We start from the raw sequence: 18,417 nt of genomic DNA on the forward strand, positions 1-18,417 counted from the left end.
TCTGGGCAATAGCTTGCTTAGTCTCCACAACGGCCCCAAAAGCGCTGGGATGCCTGGCTGCACCTGGGGGGTGCCCAGGAGTGGACATTTCCCAGGAAAGCCAGGAAGGGTTCCTAAGCGGTATACGGACAGCGCTGGGACACCTCCGGTGGAGGTAGCTGTGCGCTTTACAAATTCCGACATTTTTTATTTTACATTCTTGCTATACTTGCTATGTAAAAGAAAGAATAAAGTTATTTGGAAAGGAAATCAAAGTGTAGGCATACAAACAACTAACAAACGCAAACACCGGAAATCATCAATGAACATATTCTAGCAAGTGGGTAGGTGGTCTACTCAGCCTAGCAATTCTGCTGACCCCACCTCAACCCCTTCTATCTTCAACTGGATCAACACAAACGGGCACCATCAAAACTCCCACAATAATTGCTACCCTCCACACATGTACCGTTCACATTCACAATCTCATTATCCTTCAAAAGCATAAATCCGCTGCAACCCTGACCATGATCATTCCCTCCTATACACTCTCGACTACTATACTTGGCCACTGTTCTCAAGTTCCACCATTCACCATTGCATAACACAACATGCCATCTGTAAACCTTCTTCCCCTGAAAAGGACCACGGTGTTGGACTTGGCCCTTCTAGCCGGTTCACCCCTGAACTTTTTGCCTTGAAGTATAGTGATTTCTGGTCTTTGCGCACTTTGACACTGTGGCGCAGTGTAAAGTGCGTGCGCTCCCTGAGTGCGTGTGTGAGATTGGCCTGCCCTCCCATAGGAATGCATGGGGAATGTCTGTGTCCCTGGTAGTTCCTGATGCGTGAGGTGTGCATGGTCGAGTTTGGTATGTGCGAACTCGTGTGATTGAATGCTTCGCAACGATGTATGTGGCATAATTGTGTCTTGTGCGGAAGTGCCACTTCTAGGAGTTGGCATATTAGTGTAAAATATGCCTGGCGTGTGATTGGCTGGAGCTGGCTGGTGAGCCTGGCTCCAGGAAGTCTGTGTGGCTCCGCCCCCTGTGGTGCGACTGATGACCCTAGCCTCCCTAGTGAATGAAAGGGGTGGTTGAGCCATCAAGGGTACTCCAAAACCAGCTGCGACTGGTTCTCCCCCCACCCTGCACCTGAAGACAAAGGAAAAGGTGTATAAAAGAGGGGCTGTGACCCCATGAAAATGTTCTTGTTCCCAACTTGAATCTGACCAGGGGCATGCTGCTGCTGGGGCCCGGGGGAAGGCTTGCCTCCCTGGGCCCTGCCCAGCCCCTGGATGCTGGAGGACTCTTTTGGACCCCTTTTGCCTTGCAGGAGTATTCCCAGGACTTTGAGGAGACTTTGGGGGCTGCCCCTGCACCTTGAGGGTGCTGACTTTTCATTTTCCATGCCCCTAGCTGTCCCTGCGCTTTGTCCCCCTCTGGGAGCGCTTTACTTGAGCTTGGCAGCGTGGAGCTGCTTCTGCCCTGCTCGTGCTCCTCGCAGGTGCTACCCTGCCTTATGCCCCATTTTCATTATTTGTACTGCGGGTGCTCACCCCGCTTATCAGGGTCCTAAGCGAGTGCCCACCTCGCTGCTACGTTTATTTTTCGCCTCGAGGGTGCCCACCCCTCGCTATTGACCCAAGTGTTCACCGCCGTGGCCTTCGTGCCGCAAAACAGGAAGTCGGGCACTACGGTGCCTGACGCGGGGCGGGACTTCCGGTTTGCCGGAGGAAGTCCCGCCCGCCGCCGCGCTGTGATTGGCCAGCGCCGCCTGGAAGAGGAGTTTGGTCCGGAGTCTTGCAGCTCCCCCTTGAGTCCCGGTCCCGAGATGGGGGACCGGGTGAAGATGAGAAAGAGAGCGGGCGGGGCTCCCATGAGGTGAGGGAGAGCCACGTTCGCTGCCAGAAGATATCTGCCAAGGCCCCCGTGAGCGAGGGAGAGCCCCGGCAGACTGCTGCCCGACTACTGCGTCCCCCGCCGCCTCCGGAGAGCAGCCGGTGAGTAGGGCTGCCCCGGGGGTGGTGAGAGTGCGTGAGGGATTCCCTCGCAACGCTGAGCGGCCCCGCTTGACAGAGGGCCGCTCCCACGGCCCACAGTAGTTGTTTTTCGAGCCTAGAGGGCTCGGTGGGGGCATAACGTTTTCTTCATGAGTCTGTGCGCTCCCCCATGTGAGAGGTGCCTTAAGGGCGGCCCCAATGTTTTCCTAATGATTTCCCAGGGCACAGCATCGAGTTAAAGGGCCCGAGGAGCCCGTGCTGAGCCCCCTGGGGGCATTGATTTCTTAAAGGAGCCAGAGTGCTCCCCTACTCACAGTCATTTCTATGAGCCCAGAGGGCTCCAATGTGCGCAGTCTTTTCTACAGAGGGCCAGTGAAGCCCCCCCCCCCCTGTTGCAGATTTGTTTTCCAGCTGCCCAGCAAGTAGTGGGCAGCTGCACCGTGTAGGTCTTGCTTTTCTAGGGACATGTACTGTGAACTTAGGAGTGAGACGCACTCCTTCATCCCTGGCCTTTCCCCAGCTGCGCAGCACTTAGTGCCAGCTGCAGCGTTTAGGCCCCCTGTTCTGTCCCTCAGCTGCCCAGCACTTTGTGGGCAGCTGCCACGTTTAGGTCTTGGCGCAGTGGCGCAATCTGGACCCTGGACTTTTGATGTAAGTTCTGTGTTAACGTGATTTATACGAAGTGTTCTTTGCTGCACCTCTGAATGTGTTGTTGATGCATCATGTGCCTTGTTCCTTACACCGCTGAACGTGTGTTGATGCGTCATGTGTTCCTTACACCGCTGAATGTAGGTTTCTGCATCATGTGTTTCCCTGCCCTGCACCTCTGAATGTGTTGTGATGCATCATGTGTAATGTGCCTATGCCCCTACTTGTATTGTGATACTTAAGTGGTTGTTCTTGCTAGTGCACGTGGTGCTAGTGAGGTCCGGGTTCCCTGCGTGACCTGTTCCTAAGGTGGTTAGGATTACGCAGGTGGTACTTACCGGTTACCAGTAGTTACTGGTTGTGTGCTAAATGATTGTTTGGTGTTTAACTATCTCCAAGGGCTTGATACTGAGCTCGCCCCCTGACCAGAGTCCCAGGACCAGTGGACTCTATTGTGCCTCCCCTGAAAAATTGCTGGGACTTGTCTGATCTCCCTGGGCCACTGGGGCCTCGCTGAAGTGTGTCTCGCTCACTCCCCTCGGCAGCTCGTACCCGGCCGCCCGTCCAAGCCTCGAGCCGCGCCGCTCCCCCCTGAGCCGCGCCGCTTCGCTGGGCCGCCCGCATCCTGCCTCCCCCTCCTCCTCTGAGCCGCACACATTGGTCGCCCCACGGAAACGCTTGTAGCTAGCCGGTCGCCCGCTAAAGCCTACTAAGGAGATCACTCGCATTATCCCGCGCAACCAGGACGGAAGGTACTGTCCGATAGGCCCTATGTTCTAAGTTCTAGGCCTACAAGTGTTGTATTCTAAATTCTAAAAGTGCTGATTCCTGACAGTGGTCCAGGTGGCCCTGTCTTGTACATATCCCCTGTAAATTCTGCCCGTGCCTGTTGGCACATTGTAAAGTGTGTGTTTATATCTAATGTGTTTTGGTGTAATACAAAGGCTATTTTTATATAACCTTGTGTGGAGTTTCCTTTGTGGTGGGCCTGGGTGTTGTTGCTGGGGTGAGTGCGCAAATACTTAACTTACATCGCCTCCGAGTTTAGCCTTGCTGCTCGCGCCACGTTACCTAGAGGGTGAGCAGGGGTTATCTTGGCGTGTAACTCCCTTGCCCTGACTTAGGAGTGGTGGTCTCTGACTGACTTTGGCGAAAGCCCTGGCCAGCCAGGGATCCCATTTCTAACACACGGAAACTCTTAAACCCTTTTTTCCCTCTACTAGACTTGATATTTACCCAATCACCAGAAACCGTCTTCGAGCTCACAATGCCATCAAGGTGAAAACCGCTGGGCCCTGCACCTTTTTCTTCAATCAAATCTTGCATCCACGAAGGACCGAGTTTGGAAACAGGCTTCAAGTCAAATAAAAAGAAACCTCACCAGTAGCAGAGTTTTCTGTAGTACGATAAGCCCAAACGCGATCAGAAATTATATCTTCCACATTCAATCTATTGACCTTTGCCAACTGGAAAGTCCCTTTAATCACGCGATTTGCGCTTTCCACCATACCATTGGCTTGAGGATTGTGCAAAGCAGTGCGTGAATGCTCACCCCCATGACACTAAGAAGTCTTTCATCTCTTCTGACGTTAATTAGGTACCATTGGATAGCCTTCCTCCTTAAAGACCTCACGTAACGTTCCGATGGCTGATCGCATGGTAATTTCATACCAGGATTTAATCACCAACCATCTTGAATGAACGTCGGCCATAACCATGGCAAATCTTTTGCCAAGACTAGACATAGGGCCAATGAAATCCATGCACCCACTGTGCCTTGAACTTCCGGGATCATGAATACTGCCACCAACAGATTTAGCACCAACCTTCAGCCTTTTCTCACTTTCTTTGCACTCTGAACACCTTTCCAGCCAAGCAAGAATATCGCTGTCACTGGTCACAAAAATTATTTTCTAAGATGTTTCTTCATGACCGTCTGTCTCGAATGTCCCTCGTGAGCTATGTGCAACAACCTCTTCCGTACACCACTGGGAGGAACCATGCATCTACAACACTCCCCAGACCTAATGACTGCCAACAAGTCACTTTTAGGCCTGACACCATCAGCAGAAAGATTGTGTCCAAGGTATTCGATCTGTTTCACAAAAAAATCACATTTACCTAGTCTGTGTCATCCCTGATTTGGACAGACAATCCAAAGTCAACTTCAACGTTGCAGTGTGACTCTCCACCATAGCACCAAACACTAATCTGTCATCCTGGAAATAGATGACGCTGTCCAAACCCCTTAAAATCTCACTCCTCATTCTCTTGAAAACACTTGCCACAGATGACCACCCAAATTGCATTCTTGGCATTCTAGTAAACTGATAAGTGCCTTCCATCATGATAAACGCCGTTAGGGGCTTAGAAAGATTGTGGTGACGTATTTGGTGATAGGCATGTCTGAAGTCGAGCTTAGGGAAGAATTTTCCTCCCTGAGTAATAAGATGAGTTCATAAATGTTGGGCAGTGGGACATTATCAGTCACAATATTTTGATTTAGCCTCCTTAAATCCACACAGAATCATAATTTTTCATCTTTATTCTTAGTGATCACAATGGGTTCAATTACTCCACTCTCCAGCATCACTCTCCAGCATCACCTCCAACCTTTTCTTGACCTCCTCCCTCACCAGAACAAGCACCCTCCTGACTTTATGCTGAACAGGGATAGCACCTTTCTTTAATTTTATCTCATGCACATACCCTTTCAAATCCCATCGCCTTCCTGAAAATGTTGTTTGCCCCTTGTAAAATATCTTGCAGGGATATGTTTTTCACAATGATAACCTGAGAAGGTGCTCTGGGGTTTATAACAATGTGGAGATCATATTGGTGGTACTGACCTAGGATAGGAAGTCCTGATAGCCACCCGGGTTAATGTGTTTTGGTAACAAGCACCCTGTTGTCCATTCCCTAAGTAGCAAGCTCTTAGGATTGATGGTATAAAGTGAACCCGAATCCACCATTAGCTCCACCACCTTTGGGCTTCATCAACCTTCCATCCCCGTCACCAGTGCTCTGTGTATCAGCAATGTGCTACACTTTCACAAATAGCAGCTCAATCCTCCAGCACCACAGCTACTTTTCCCTTGACATTATCGTTCTCTGGCAAAATGCCCTTTCCTTCCACACTTCCTACACTCCTTCCCAATGGCATAGCAATTCCTGGCCTCAGACGAGTGATAACTACTACCTCATGTATTGCAATATTTGCTGGCTGTTTTACCGCCTTTGGTAAATCTATTAACCATCCTGGCAGACCACTTGGACATTGCTGTAACCTCAGCTTCTAAGCTGACACGTCCCCTGACCCTCTCACATGCTTCATCTCCATCTGCTTCGCGCAATACCTCAACTCCTCTATGACCTTTGCTATCTCAATGGCTTCCTTCAAGGTGGGGCCTTTCTCTGTCCACAATCTTTCCATCATCTTTCTGCTTCTACACAGAACAATAAGCTGATCTATGATCATCTCATCAGTCATAGCACCAAACTTTCACTTGACTGATAGCTCTCTTAACCTCGTGACAAACTCATCCATAGACTCTCCTGTGCGCTGTGGTTGAGTATAAAATGTATGCCTTCTCATGACTACATTAGTACTACGCACAAACCGGAGTTCTAGTCTTCTTCTCACCTCAATATACACATCCTCAATAGGATGCTTCTCCTGATTCACTGCTCTCTGCAAATATTTAAACATGTGTTGACCTTCCTTCCCCAATGCACTCAACAAAATGGCTCTCTTCCTCCCTGAACTAAATTTTAACTGATCAAGAGCCTCAAGGTAATTATCAAAAATGTCCACCCACTCTTCCCATTCCCCAGAGGGAGCACCAGGTTGTTCAAGAAATAATGGTGGCAGAGTTATTGTTGACAACTTCATGCCTACACCCCTGCAACAACTCATAACTAGGAAAAGGTACTTATGCAGTTTTATTCTCGGAAGGTTGTGATGCTCGATGGCCGTTCTAGAACCGAAGCCTCTGTTGATCCTCAATTGATTAACAACATTGTGACCACGCGAGGTCAAACTGAAGATACGGTATGCCCTTCACAGAGTTCAGGCTGAAGAAGAAACCCGAGGTGAGCCTGTCACGAGTGCAGCCAAAAGGTAAAACTTGCGCAGTGCCTGTCACTGAGTGCAGGCGAATGGCAAAACTTCCTCACAGTAATCTGCCTCCAGACACGTGTAAACACACGCAGGATTTAGAGCAATGCTGTGCACCGGAATCAAACTCGAAGATGGATAAGCGTTGCACTATCCCAGAAACCGGCTTTTCCTGTAGAGCTCTCGCAACTTGAGGCTGTGTTGCTCCCCGACGTATGACCAATGCGAAAAGCAGGTAGACATTGGTATATAAAAAGAAATCAGAATCATTGGGGCTCTCCGCAATAGACACCTTGGCAACACGGCGATCAATAGAAACAAGCAGTGTCAGCGGCACCGCTGAACACACGCAAGCATGATGATAACCCAGCAACCAAGTTCGTCCGACTTGCATGAGGCTCTGTTAGGTCTTGGTGGTTGCTCTCACAGACGGCGAGTGACCTAGAACACCTTCGTAAGGTGCGTCGGTCCCCACCACAATAATTTCTAAGATGAATGACACTTGGTAGTGATGAGAGATCCTACACCAACTGTTGGGACACCCATTGCTGTTTGAAAAACGTTGAAACCGACACCTGAGTCCTGTCGCAACCACACATTCTGAGCGTTGTCCATAATTTGCTGCTCTGACAAATTGTTGCCAAAATTGTAGTAACGAGTCTACAGTCTATATGAATTCTTCTGGCCTTTATTCATCAAGTCAACAACTCACTATGTGGTGCTCCCTTCGCCAGGCAGCAAGCTACAGCCAGCAAACAGAACACCACTACAATACAGAACAAGATCGAATGAGAACACTCAGGACACCCACGAGGACGCAGTTCCCATGAGGCCTAAGAATACATCACAGTTGCCTCCTTGGGGACTTTAGCGAGTATCACAATGCTCTCGGAAAAGCCTTTCTGGGAAAGCTTGGAATCGTCCCTAAGAAGCCTTTGAACGTAAATACCATTTTTCTCAACATTACTCTACGGCCAAGCACACCTTCTTTATCTCTGATGGACACACTTTCTCAAAATTCATTACCAGCAAAATGCACTCCTTGGCAATGTCAACTTTCAGCCTCCCTCTTTGGGCTTGCCACCTTGTGATCTGCTGTCACCTAGTGATGTGCAGCCTCTCACAGTATGCCCTCGAATGACCGCCTTGCACGTGCAGACCTATAATGGCAGATCTAACATAGCAGTACGTTATGTTCGCATACCGTCACTCACAATTATTTCTCATGCCATAAACCATCTTGTTCAGTGGCGTGGCAAGAGTGACTTGGCCATTAACACAAATAAGAAATAAATGGGCTTCTGTCTTTCAGTATATTGGTAATACAACAATGGGGTGCAGTAGGTCCCTTAAGCCCCATGGCCCTGGTTCTGCTGAACTTGTTGAACTATTGGATATATTGAACATATTCCTGTCCGTCCCTGTCTCCACCTACTAGACCACCCCTAGCCTTGCTCGAATAACCAATAAACTTCCAGTTCCATAAAAATGAGTGTTTCTGTTTACACAGAAGTCCTACTAATGCGGCTCCAATCACACCGGTCTGATGGGTATATCTTCCTGCAGATTCCCTACCTTAACATTTATCATTCCAGGCTTCAGACCAGCCAGCAATTGCTCTCGAGCAATTTCGGGTGGGGGCGACGTGACTCAGCCTCTGGACATGGAGTATGTTAAGCACTAATTAATGCACTTGCATCTGTTTCTGCATTTCTGTGCTCCATTGACACAAGTCCTAGGCTGTCTTGGTGTCCCACTGCCGAAATTCCTCAACATTAGACAGCGACTTGTTCGCATACCTGCCTCATCCATATCTTTCAGGTTTCAAGCCTTGTCAGATACCGCAAACAAATGTCATTTTTGGATCCATGTGACAAAAAACTGCACGGGTTGTCTGTATACAACATGGGATTCCTATGCGCCAAATGGCCATCAGGGAGGCCAAGTTATTTCTGGATAAGGCCCATAGGGAGACACCTAATAGACCTTCTTTCCCCCAGTTAAGGGAATTTCCGATCATCTTCTGGCCACCCCTAAGGGACTGCAAATTTCTTTTTTTGCCCAGCACCTATAACAAAATTGGAGCATGCCAAGGTGCTGTCCTCGGTTCGGTCTAAGCATCACTTGGTGCCGGTCCACTCTCGAAGCTGATGATGGTGAAAGACATTATCTATGTGCTACTTCATTGTGAGGAGGGTCATTTCTCTTGTTCGTGTCTTACTGGAGAGCTATAATTGGTAGCTACATAATGAAGTAACAGAGGCGATCCTCTCCAAACTGGAGTCTGCCCTTGTGGATCTATTTGTCATTGCGCAGAACAGGAAGTAAAAAAAAAAGGCAAAATGATGCCCCCCCCATGTAACACTTAAATTCCCTTGCACACTAGCCACTTCCCTACACACTTCTCAGCTGTTCACACACTAAATTACTGAACCCAGTTCATATGTGCCAAATGTTTCATTTTATTACTGTACAAATGCTAATGCTAATGAAGTCTTAAAAACAATGTAATTACAATTGAAAATGGGCCTGCTTTTTTCTGATATTTACCACCAAATTACAATGTCTGTATAAATAAAATTCATACATCAATATGGGTTAAAACACATTGTCATAAAAATCAGATAAAAAATTCAATCTAGCATATAGCCACCCAGATATACAGAAACATGTAGTTGTCGACGCGGCGTTTCAGTGGACAATACTTAATAAAAACCACCTTCTCCAGGACTCTATCTTTGTGACAACAATCATCTGTTTGAATTGTTGTCCACAGAAAGCATATATGTACCAAAAGACACTTCCTGAGCGTGTTGTGATTCTTCCTAATGGGGGCTTTCTCAACACCCTTGGAGTTAATCTGTGTTCCTTCACCCTCAGGGTTTTGAATAGAAAAGTACTCAGTTAAATTTATATTCAGAGAGACTTTATAGAACGCCCGATCGTGCAGACGGGAACAGCAGAGACCTAGAGAAGACTATAAAGTCTCTCTGAATATAAATAGAGAAGAGAAACTGGGTAAAAAGCTGAAGAACAAAAGCACCAGTGATCTCCAGATGTGGAAATGTACCTTTTTAGGGGTACACTGGTGCAGGGTAACCCTCTTGTCCACGGGTTCAGAGACCAACAAAATAGAGATCAGCTCTGGAGTTTGAAATAAATAACACACTTATTAATCACTCATGAGTGGGACCACATCCACACAGCACTCAAGTGCTGCCTGAGGTAGTACACTGAATTCACAGAACACAGGTCTTATATACAGGTTTTTCTGCACTGTAAGCTTGTGAACAGAAATGGGAAGAACAAGTCTCAGAAATAGTTTTCAGCAAACAAGGACAGATTAAAAACCGCATGGTCAGCAAAGTGGGAGGGGAAGCAGGAGTGCCTATGGCAGCAGTAAATGATTGACAGTTAACATCTGAGACCAGGTGCTCTGGCAGCTTCAAACTCTCAGCACGTACATTGTTTTCAGCTGAGTCAGGAAGTCAACTAAAATAGATAGCACAGGCAGAAAGACTAGCGGCAGAGGACAGGAGAAATACGGAGGCAACAAAATGGACACCACAGCCAAAATGGCTGTCGCTTATGCCAAGTTAATTATTACAAGTTTTCCACACTGATATCAAAATGGAAACAATGGGAGGATACTAATTTACCAGAGTACTTTTCCATTCAAAACATTGAACCTAAGATGGCTGGCCAGACTGACATGCACACTTGTGGTGCCCACTACCACTCCTCCTCCCTGCCATGGCCCGGCCCCTCCCCTCCCCTCCCACTCTCATGTAAGCAGCGCAGACAGAGATAAATAAAATAATAGCAAACATGTTTTATTATAGTTTTATTTATTATCTGCTGGCAGTGTGGCGACGCTTCTCCGTCATTATGGAGGAGCCGCCACTGGCTGTGTTGATTCACAAGTCTGCAGGGAGGGTCATTTTGCAGTCTTGGTCCTGAAGAAGTTTATGGTGTAAGTTCACTCCCCAGACCACCTTCCTGGGAGATGACATTGCTTTGCCAATGATTCACGAGATCGGGAATCTGCAGTTAGAAGTATCCATCAGAAGAATAAGTTACTTACCATTGGTAATGTTCTTTCAAATGGATAGTGTATCCATGTGCTGATTGATTCCTTACCACCTGCCTCCCAGTTCAATGGAGGGAACTTTCATGGATGATACAGTCTCAAGTTGTTTTTTTCACACTGACAACACCGTAAGGAAACAATCAGAGACCATTGACTTCAGCAGGAAGGGATGGTGTCTATATACTACTATATCCGAATGCAGGATGGAGTTGTGTAGATAGCATCACTTGTTGGCGTACTGGAGCAGTTGTAAGACGTTCCGAACCAGCCTGCCACCTGCAGGCATTTACAAGGCGCGATATTAGAAGGTGAGGAATCTGTGCTTAGTAAGTGCATTAACAAAAGTTAATAACGTATTCCTTGCTCCTAAGACTGAGCGAATTTATTGTGTACACTTGGTACATAGGTTAGAGGGATTTTAGTAAATCTTTTCTATTATTTAATGGCTTCAGTGCTATATAAATAATGTGAGCTTTCAACTAGAACGTATGTTTAGGTCTTGCCTGTCGAAAGCAGCGCATGCGCTGCTCTCGCCAGAGAGGACTTTTTGCAATCGATTCTCCCCATGGGCTCATGCACGCGTCTGCATGGACAAAGATGGCTGCTTTTGCCATCTGTCCAATGCAGGCAGCATGCGCGTGTCTGTGGGACAGTGGACAGTCCCACGCCATTTTGTTGTAGCTCTGGTCTACCTGTCGCACACGCATGCGCGCGCCTTTAAACACGTCGTGCTTTCCCTTTAAACTGAAGTGAAAGCACGCTGCCATGCGCGTGCACTTTAAACACGGCATGCTTTCACTTTAAACGCAGTTCAGAGTGAAAGCATGCCGCCATGCGCGTGCCTGTTGCAACCCTGTGTAATCTGAAAGTCACGTGAAAATACTGAGAGGCAGCACCGGTCCAACTTTCATTTTTCGGAGTTGGGACATTTTGATGGGTAAGATTTACCTAAAAAAAGGCAATAGCATGTCTGGGAAAGCGTTCTCAGTAAAGGACCGTGGTAGCTTTGCCAAGGATCAGGTCATAGTGTGTGGAGGACTGAAGATTATTGGGCATTACTGTTGTTTTCGGAACTAACCTAACCTGGTCGTAGAGTTTGTATATAAAGACAAGATTATTTTATGTACTTAATGCTGCAATGTCGCCTTTAAAGTGGTAGCATACAAGACTGATAAAAAAGAGCTCTCCAGTTGGTGCATTCCGGTGGCTCTACTGATGAGGTGGGGCGGCCAGCAGCCTGAGCCTGAGTTTCTCTTCACTTACCACTATGAACTAAGGGTGCATAGAAGCAGGTAAAACTGCCAGCACGTGACAAACCACTGCATTGGGCTGGTACTATACTACGGTCATTCTAGCCAGCTGCCTAGGGAACCTTTTTCTAGGGTGGCAGATTGTATCTAAAACCATCACATGCACCCGTTTGTTAAAGGGTGGGTGTTTGAAATGTCACTTCACCGATGGCGCTAAAATTCCTGCACCGCTTCACATCTCATTTACTCCTCCTAAGTGCTCTGAGCAGACTTTGACCCAAACAACTTTGCACCTCGCGCCAGCAAGCTGAGGTGGGGTGCTGGCACGCGGGACAGTGAAGCCCCCTACTCTCTTCCTAGCGCTTGGACGCCTATCAGATGGGCATTGTGCATCCTGTGTGGACTCATAATGTCAAGCCAGGGTCCTCCTGGCTGTTTTAGAACACCATTGGAGAGACGTGGCACTGTGGGAGCTCTTTTCTTTTACAGCTTCTGCCCTGAGGCAGTGACACAGATGTCCCTCAGAGACAGAGGCGTGGTTTCATCTTCAGAGCCTGCCTCTCTACTGCTCTCTCTCTACTGCTCTCTCTCTACTGCTCACTCTCTACTGCTCACTCTCTACTGCTCACTCTCTACTGCTAACTCTCTACTGCTAACTCTCTACTGCTAACTCTCTACTGCTAACTCTCTACTGCTAACTCTCTACTGCTAACTCTCTACTGCTAACTCTCTACTGCTAACTCTCTACTGCTAACTCTCTACTGCTAACTCTCTCTCTCTCCACTATTCTCTCTCTAGTACTCTCTATTACTCACTCTCTAGTACTCACTCTCTAGTACTCACTCTCTAGTACTCTGCTACTTACTACTACTCATTCTCTACTACTACTCACTCTCTACTACTACTCACTCTCTACTACTCACTCTTTACTACTCACCACTACTCATGCTCTACTACTCATGCTCTACTACTCATGCTCTACTACTCATGCTCTACTACTCATGCTCTACTAATCACGCTCTACTACTCACGCCTACTACTCACGCTCTACTACTCACTCTCTAACTCTCTACTTCTCTCTCTACTACTCTCTCTACTACTCTCTCTACTACTCTCTCTACTACTCTCTCTACTACTCTCTCTACTACTCTCTCTACTACTCTACTACTCTTTACTACTCTTTACTACTCTCTACTACTCTACTACTCACTCTCTACTACTCTATACTACTTACTCTCTACTACTCACTCTCTACTACTCACTCTACTACTGACTCTACTAACTTTCTTCTACTGTACTACTCACTCTACTACTCACTCTCTACTACTCTCTACGACTAACTCTACGACTCTCTCTACTACTCACTCTCTACTACTCACTCCACTACTCTCTTCACTCCACTACACTACTACTCACGCTCTACTACTCACGCTCTACTCTCTACCTCTACATCTCTACCTCTCTCTACCTCTACCTCTCTACGCGCACACATATGCACACACACGCACATATATATATATATATACATATATATATATATATCTATATATCCAAACAAGTTCTCCCGCGCCTCTCTGATGCACCCCAGCCGGCAGCGCTCCAAAGGACGGGAAACGGACACCAAATATCGTGGTATAAAGCAGGTCTTTATTTGCTTGCAGTCAGGTCAGATGCGTTTCGAATATCTAAGTATTCTTTCTCAATTGACTTAACGCAGTACGCTTACTATTTTTATACTCTATTTTTTCTTTTTTTTTTGTGATGCTTACACCCCCAGCATGTGATTAATAGACATTGAGGAAATACTATACAGGCTTCAATGCTGTGCTGCAATTGATTGTAATGCGTTGTGTTGGTCTACCACACATAATTTACCACATATTAGTTGCAAAATGTCTACATTATATAGTACATTTGTTATATTTGTATTTATGTTGTTTTTGTGTTTTTGTATGCCCATATCATAAGGCAGTTCACATTTGAAGCTTGAATGCTCTAAGTGGTTGCCATTAGTGAGCCTCTGATAGATGTGGATATGTCTAAATACATAGCCACAAATAAATGGATATATATCACATATCAATTGGTTCATGAACATAATAGTATGCACATACAAAAATATATATATCTAAATACATGAATAAATATTTAAAATGGATAAATATCTAAAATTTGTTATGGCAAATAGGTAAAACTCCATATATATATATATATATATGCATTTATATATATGTATGTGTATATGTATACATACAGATATAAACATATATATAAATGTGCATATCTATATAAATACAAATATAAATGTATGCATACATATGCATGTTATGTACATGAAAGTTTGAAAAACACTAATAAAAGCAAAGCTAAAAAGCCACCTAATTACAAACCGAATTGCTTTAACTTAAATGAGGCGGAGATCTATTGCATTTTCAATGCTAGTTTTAAATAGGTTTCTCCACCGCAGTGCAGGCCTCATAGGCCTAGTGAGGGAGTGAGCTACATCTTACCCTAAATATATAAAATGATCAGTTGCACATTTTGGCATGATCCTAGGACCTCCTCGGGACACTGTCTCCTGACAGTGTATATGTCACACACCTTTGTGTGGAATAATCACTGCATACTCTCTTCTGTATTTGGCAGAGATCATTTCACACAAAGGTGTGTGACACGTGCCCACTATCAGGTGCTAGTGGGCTAAGCAGCATAAGGAGGGACCAAGGCTTGAATGCTTTGATATGTCAACACCCAGGAATGTAGAGAATCGTTATTGATAAACATTAAAAGATACATTGCCGAAACACTTATTTATTAGTTGGTCTTAAAACCTGCCTTGTCCCTGTGCTTCCGTGTTGGTGTATCAGAGGTTGACGTGTTCCTTAATTGCTGAGGAGACCCTACAGATTTGTTTGAAAGGCCGAACAAAAGAATCATAAAATAAGGAGAAGGCATAGGAGTGGACGGGAACAAATTTCCATGAAACCTGAAAAGCATGCAATGATGTGTGGTTAGTCAATGCAGATGAGTGAGCAGAGAGGATGAATGTTAAGAGTAGAGAAGAAAGCAGGGTGTACTGTAGACATTGAGGTTAGGTCTTAGTGCTCAGATAATAGAGAAGAAGAGTCGACCACGTAATCAACAGTAGAAAATGTGCGCATGAGACGGGAGGTGAGCAGACTCAACGGAAAAGAACAGTAAAGGAAGCAGTAGTGCAGGAGTGGGGGCAGAGAAGCAAAAAGTGGAAAAAAACATCAGAGAATTGTCTGCAAAATGCTAATAAAATATGAAAGTGGGCATAAGAGCACTAAAATAATAAGAGTAAAAGGTGTAATTCATCTTTGAAGGTGCACGGACTACTTGTATTGAGTTCTCAATCTTCCAAAGATGCACTACTGCGATGCAGCATGGTCTGCCAGCGACAAGTGGGCCTCGATGAGGCAAAAACGGACCTTTAGTTTGCTTGCAGGAGAGCATCGACGTCTACAGCTGGAAGCACAATGTCCTGAGTAAATAACACTGAGCCCGGACAATGTCTGGGATCCTTGCTGACCTCCATGTCTGAGATGTGAGGGAAAGGCATCTTTTTGTGACCTGGAGATTTACTAGTTGGGCATAGGACCCCGGACTGGCTTCCCTCACGGACAGTGAGCCGGTGAAGGATGTGGGGAATGGAAGCCTGTCCTTAGGTGGCGGCTGGGGGTAGGACCCCTGAAGGTTGTTAGGCCCCTTGAAGGTGGTTGATCCATTATTCTGAAATGCATGCTTAGAGGGGCTGTCAGTGTTGACTCTGGTGTTGGTCAGTGTTCTTACAAAGGGTGGCTATAGTTCTGGAGAGGGGATCCTTGTAACTGGTATAAGAAGAAGGCTTCTTTAGAGAAGAGTTAACGAAGACTTTCACCAAGGAATGCTAACATCAATGCTTCTAATCCACTGAAAAGATCGAAAATTTATTTTTTCTCAGTGAAACCTGCCTGTGGTTCTGCTTGATCTTGGGCTTCATCGTTGTGATCTTTTAGGTATTTTGCAGCATCCATCTCATCAACTCTGCTGCCACATGAGCTCTAGCCTCTAAAAGATAGAAGTGATCTGTAATAATTCAGTAGCATACACTTGCTGTTTCTTGATGAATGCTTTGTAGGAAAGATGCCTTTGGTGTTCTTCTGCATTATGGATTTTCTCAATCACATGTGTAACTATTTGTCCTATCTCGCCTTTTCTCTCTAGATATGTAAACACTCTTCTGAAGATTATCCCCCAAGTCTTGGCCTTGCAGGACCAGCTCCGACAGGCTGTGCAGAGCGGAGACATGGAGACCTCACACGGGCTCTGCCGGATAGCTGTGGCTCTGGGAGAAAACCATTCCCGGTGAGTGTGGACGGAAGGCGGGCAGGAGTGTGTTCTGGTGTTCTTACTGGGCCATCCCAAGCCTTTCTTGGCCTGACAACCAGATTGTGCAAAAAATTCCTGTCAGAAGGCAATACTAGTTTACAAACATTTACTTTACTTATTTATATGGCACTTAAAAGTAGGTATTTGTCTTCTTCAGCTGTCTACTAGTTTTTTGGCAAAGGAGTGATTTGAAACCGAGTAATCAAGCATTGTCCACAGGAAAACAGTTAGGTCAAGTAGTGACTCTGGAGTTCCATCCGCAGGGTTTTTTATTCTCTGTCCGCCTTATAGATACAACTAAAGATACGAATGCTTGCCCCATGGCAGAAAAGGTGCGCCTAAGGCTGAAGGTGGTAACTAAACAACAAACAACCACTTTTGTAGCGCACTCTGACTCCAGTGTGTGCAAGCACTTCAACAGGTTGTGGTGTGTAAGGTCTTCGGAGAGCTTTGATCAGATCACATGTTAGTGTTTCAGAAAGAACGCATTGCCATTGTAGTCCCTTGACACTAAGGGAGCATCTTTGTGCGTGGACTTGCTCATTGTGAAAGGGCAGAATCCCGTCACTCACAGTGAAGTTAGCCAATGATGAAGTGGGCGGACCCCCTTCCCCGTTCTTTGTGCTGTAGTGGGTGGAAGAAAAATGTGAGTCACACTATACCAGACCAATTGATCAAGGGTACTGGTTGAAAGCCCCTTTTTAAGTAAGCATATTACACATATAGTTTCAATAAAACCAAAAGGTCTATGTTAACGCCAGTCATAGGAATAGTTTATAAAAAGTCTATGAATCCTGAATGTTTGTTGCAATATTCTCCTGTTTAAGGATTCTGAGAGAATACCCATGACTGAGAACTAGGCGTACAGATTTCCTTTTGCACTTGCCACAAAGCCAGACTCCTCTGTGCTTCTTGTTCTTCACTCGATCTATGAGCTGCACTGACTTTGTGTCTTGGGCACCAGCACCTTATACACCATGCCTGTCTGTATCTGAGTCCTGTTGGTTGGTGTGGTGACAGGTGCTGGCAGGCAGTAACTTTTATTAAGTAGAGTGCTGCAGCTCACCGCTTTGTCTGCAGCTGTTTGCAGGAGTCAGGAAAGGATTACCGTGCCCCTTAGGATCCACAGTGATCACGGTCATAGGTATGGTATGTCTCCATCGTCATGCCAACGGTCTCAGTAAGTGGGCAGATTGAAAGATGACATGGGGCTGAGCCACCAGAGAGCAATTGAAAGCCTCTGAGATTGGCATATTGAGTGTGGAGTTGTCAGTGCAGAAACCTTAGTGCTAGCAAGCTGCGGGTGAGCGGTGGCTCTGGCAGGCTGCAGGTGAGCAGCGGCGCTGGCAGGCTGCATGTGAGTGACGGCTCTGGCAGGCTGCGGGTGAGTGACGGCGCTGGCAGGCTGCGGGTGAGCGGTGGCGCTGGCAGGCTGCGGGTGAGCGGTGGCGCTGGCAGGCTGCAGGTGAGGACGGCGCTGGCAGGCTGCGGGTGAGTGACGGCGCTGGCAGGCTGCGGGTGAGTGACGGCGCTGGCAGGCTGCGGGTGAGTGACGGCGCTGGCAGGCTGCGGGTGAGTGATGGCGCTGGCAGGCTGCGGGTGAGTGACGGCACTGGCAGGCTGCGGGTGAGCGCTGGCAGGCTGCAGGTGAGCGATGTCAGGCTGCGGGTGAGCAGTGGCGCTGGCAGGCTGCAGATGAGCGCTGGCAGGCTGCAGGTGAGTGACGGCGCTGGCAGGCTGCAGGTGAGTGATGGCGCTGGCAGGCTGCGGGTGAGTGGTGGCACTGGCAGGCTTCAGAGGAGCAGCAGCGCTGGCAGGCTGCGGAGGAGCACCGGCAAGCTGAGAAGGAGCATCAGCAGGCTGCAAAGGAGCATCGGTGCCGGCAGGCTGCAGGTAAGCAACGCCGCCGGCAGGCTGCGTGTGAGCACCAGTGCTGGCAGGC

At 47.0% G+C, this 18,417-nt stretch overlaps 1 protein-coding gene across 1 annotated transcript in view; it reads left to right on the forward strand.

Moving 5' to 3' along the window:
* IPO13 (importin 13) overlaps positions 1-18,417 on the forward strand; it is a 651,059-nt gene that overhangs the window by 238,597 nt on the left and 394,045 nt on the right. Inside the window, exon 3 of the mRNA XM_078661811.1 lies at positions 16,311-16,451. Coding sequence (XP_078517937.1) covers positions 16,311-16,451 — 141 coding nt within the window. The remainder of the gene's footprint in view (positions 1-16,310; positions 16,452-18,417) is intronic.

The sequence above is a fragment of the Lissotriton helveticus genome, chromosome 1_1, assembly GCF_964261635.1.
Source record: "Lissotriton helveticus chromosome 1_1, aLisHel1.1, whole genome shotgun sequence".
Classification (NCBI taxonomy): domain Eukaryota; kingdom Metazoa; phylum Chordata; class Amphibia; order Caudata; family Salamandridae; genus Lissotriton; species Lissotriton helveticus.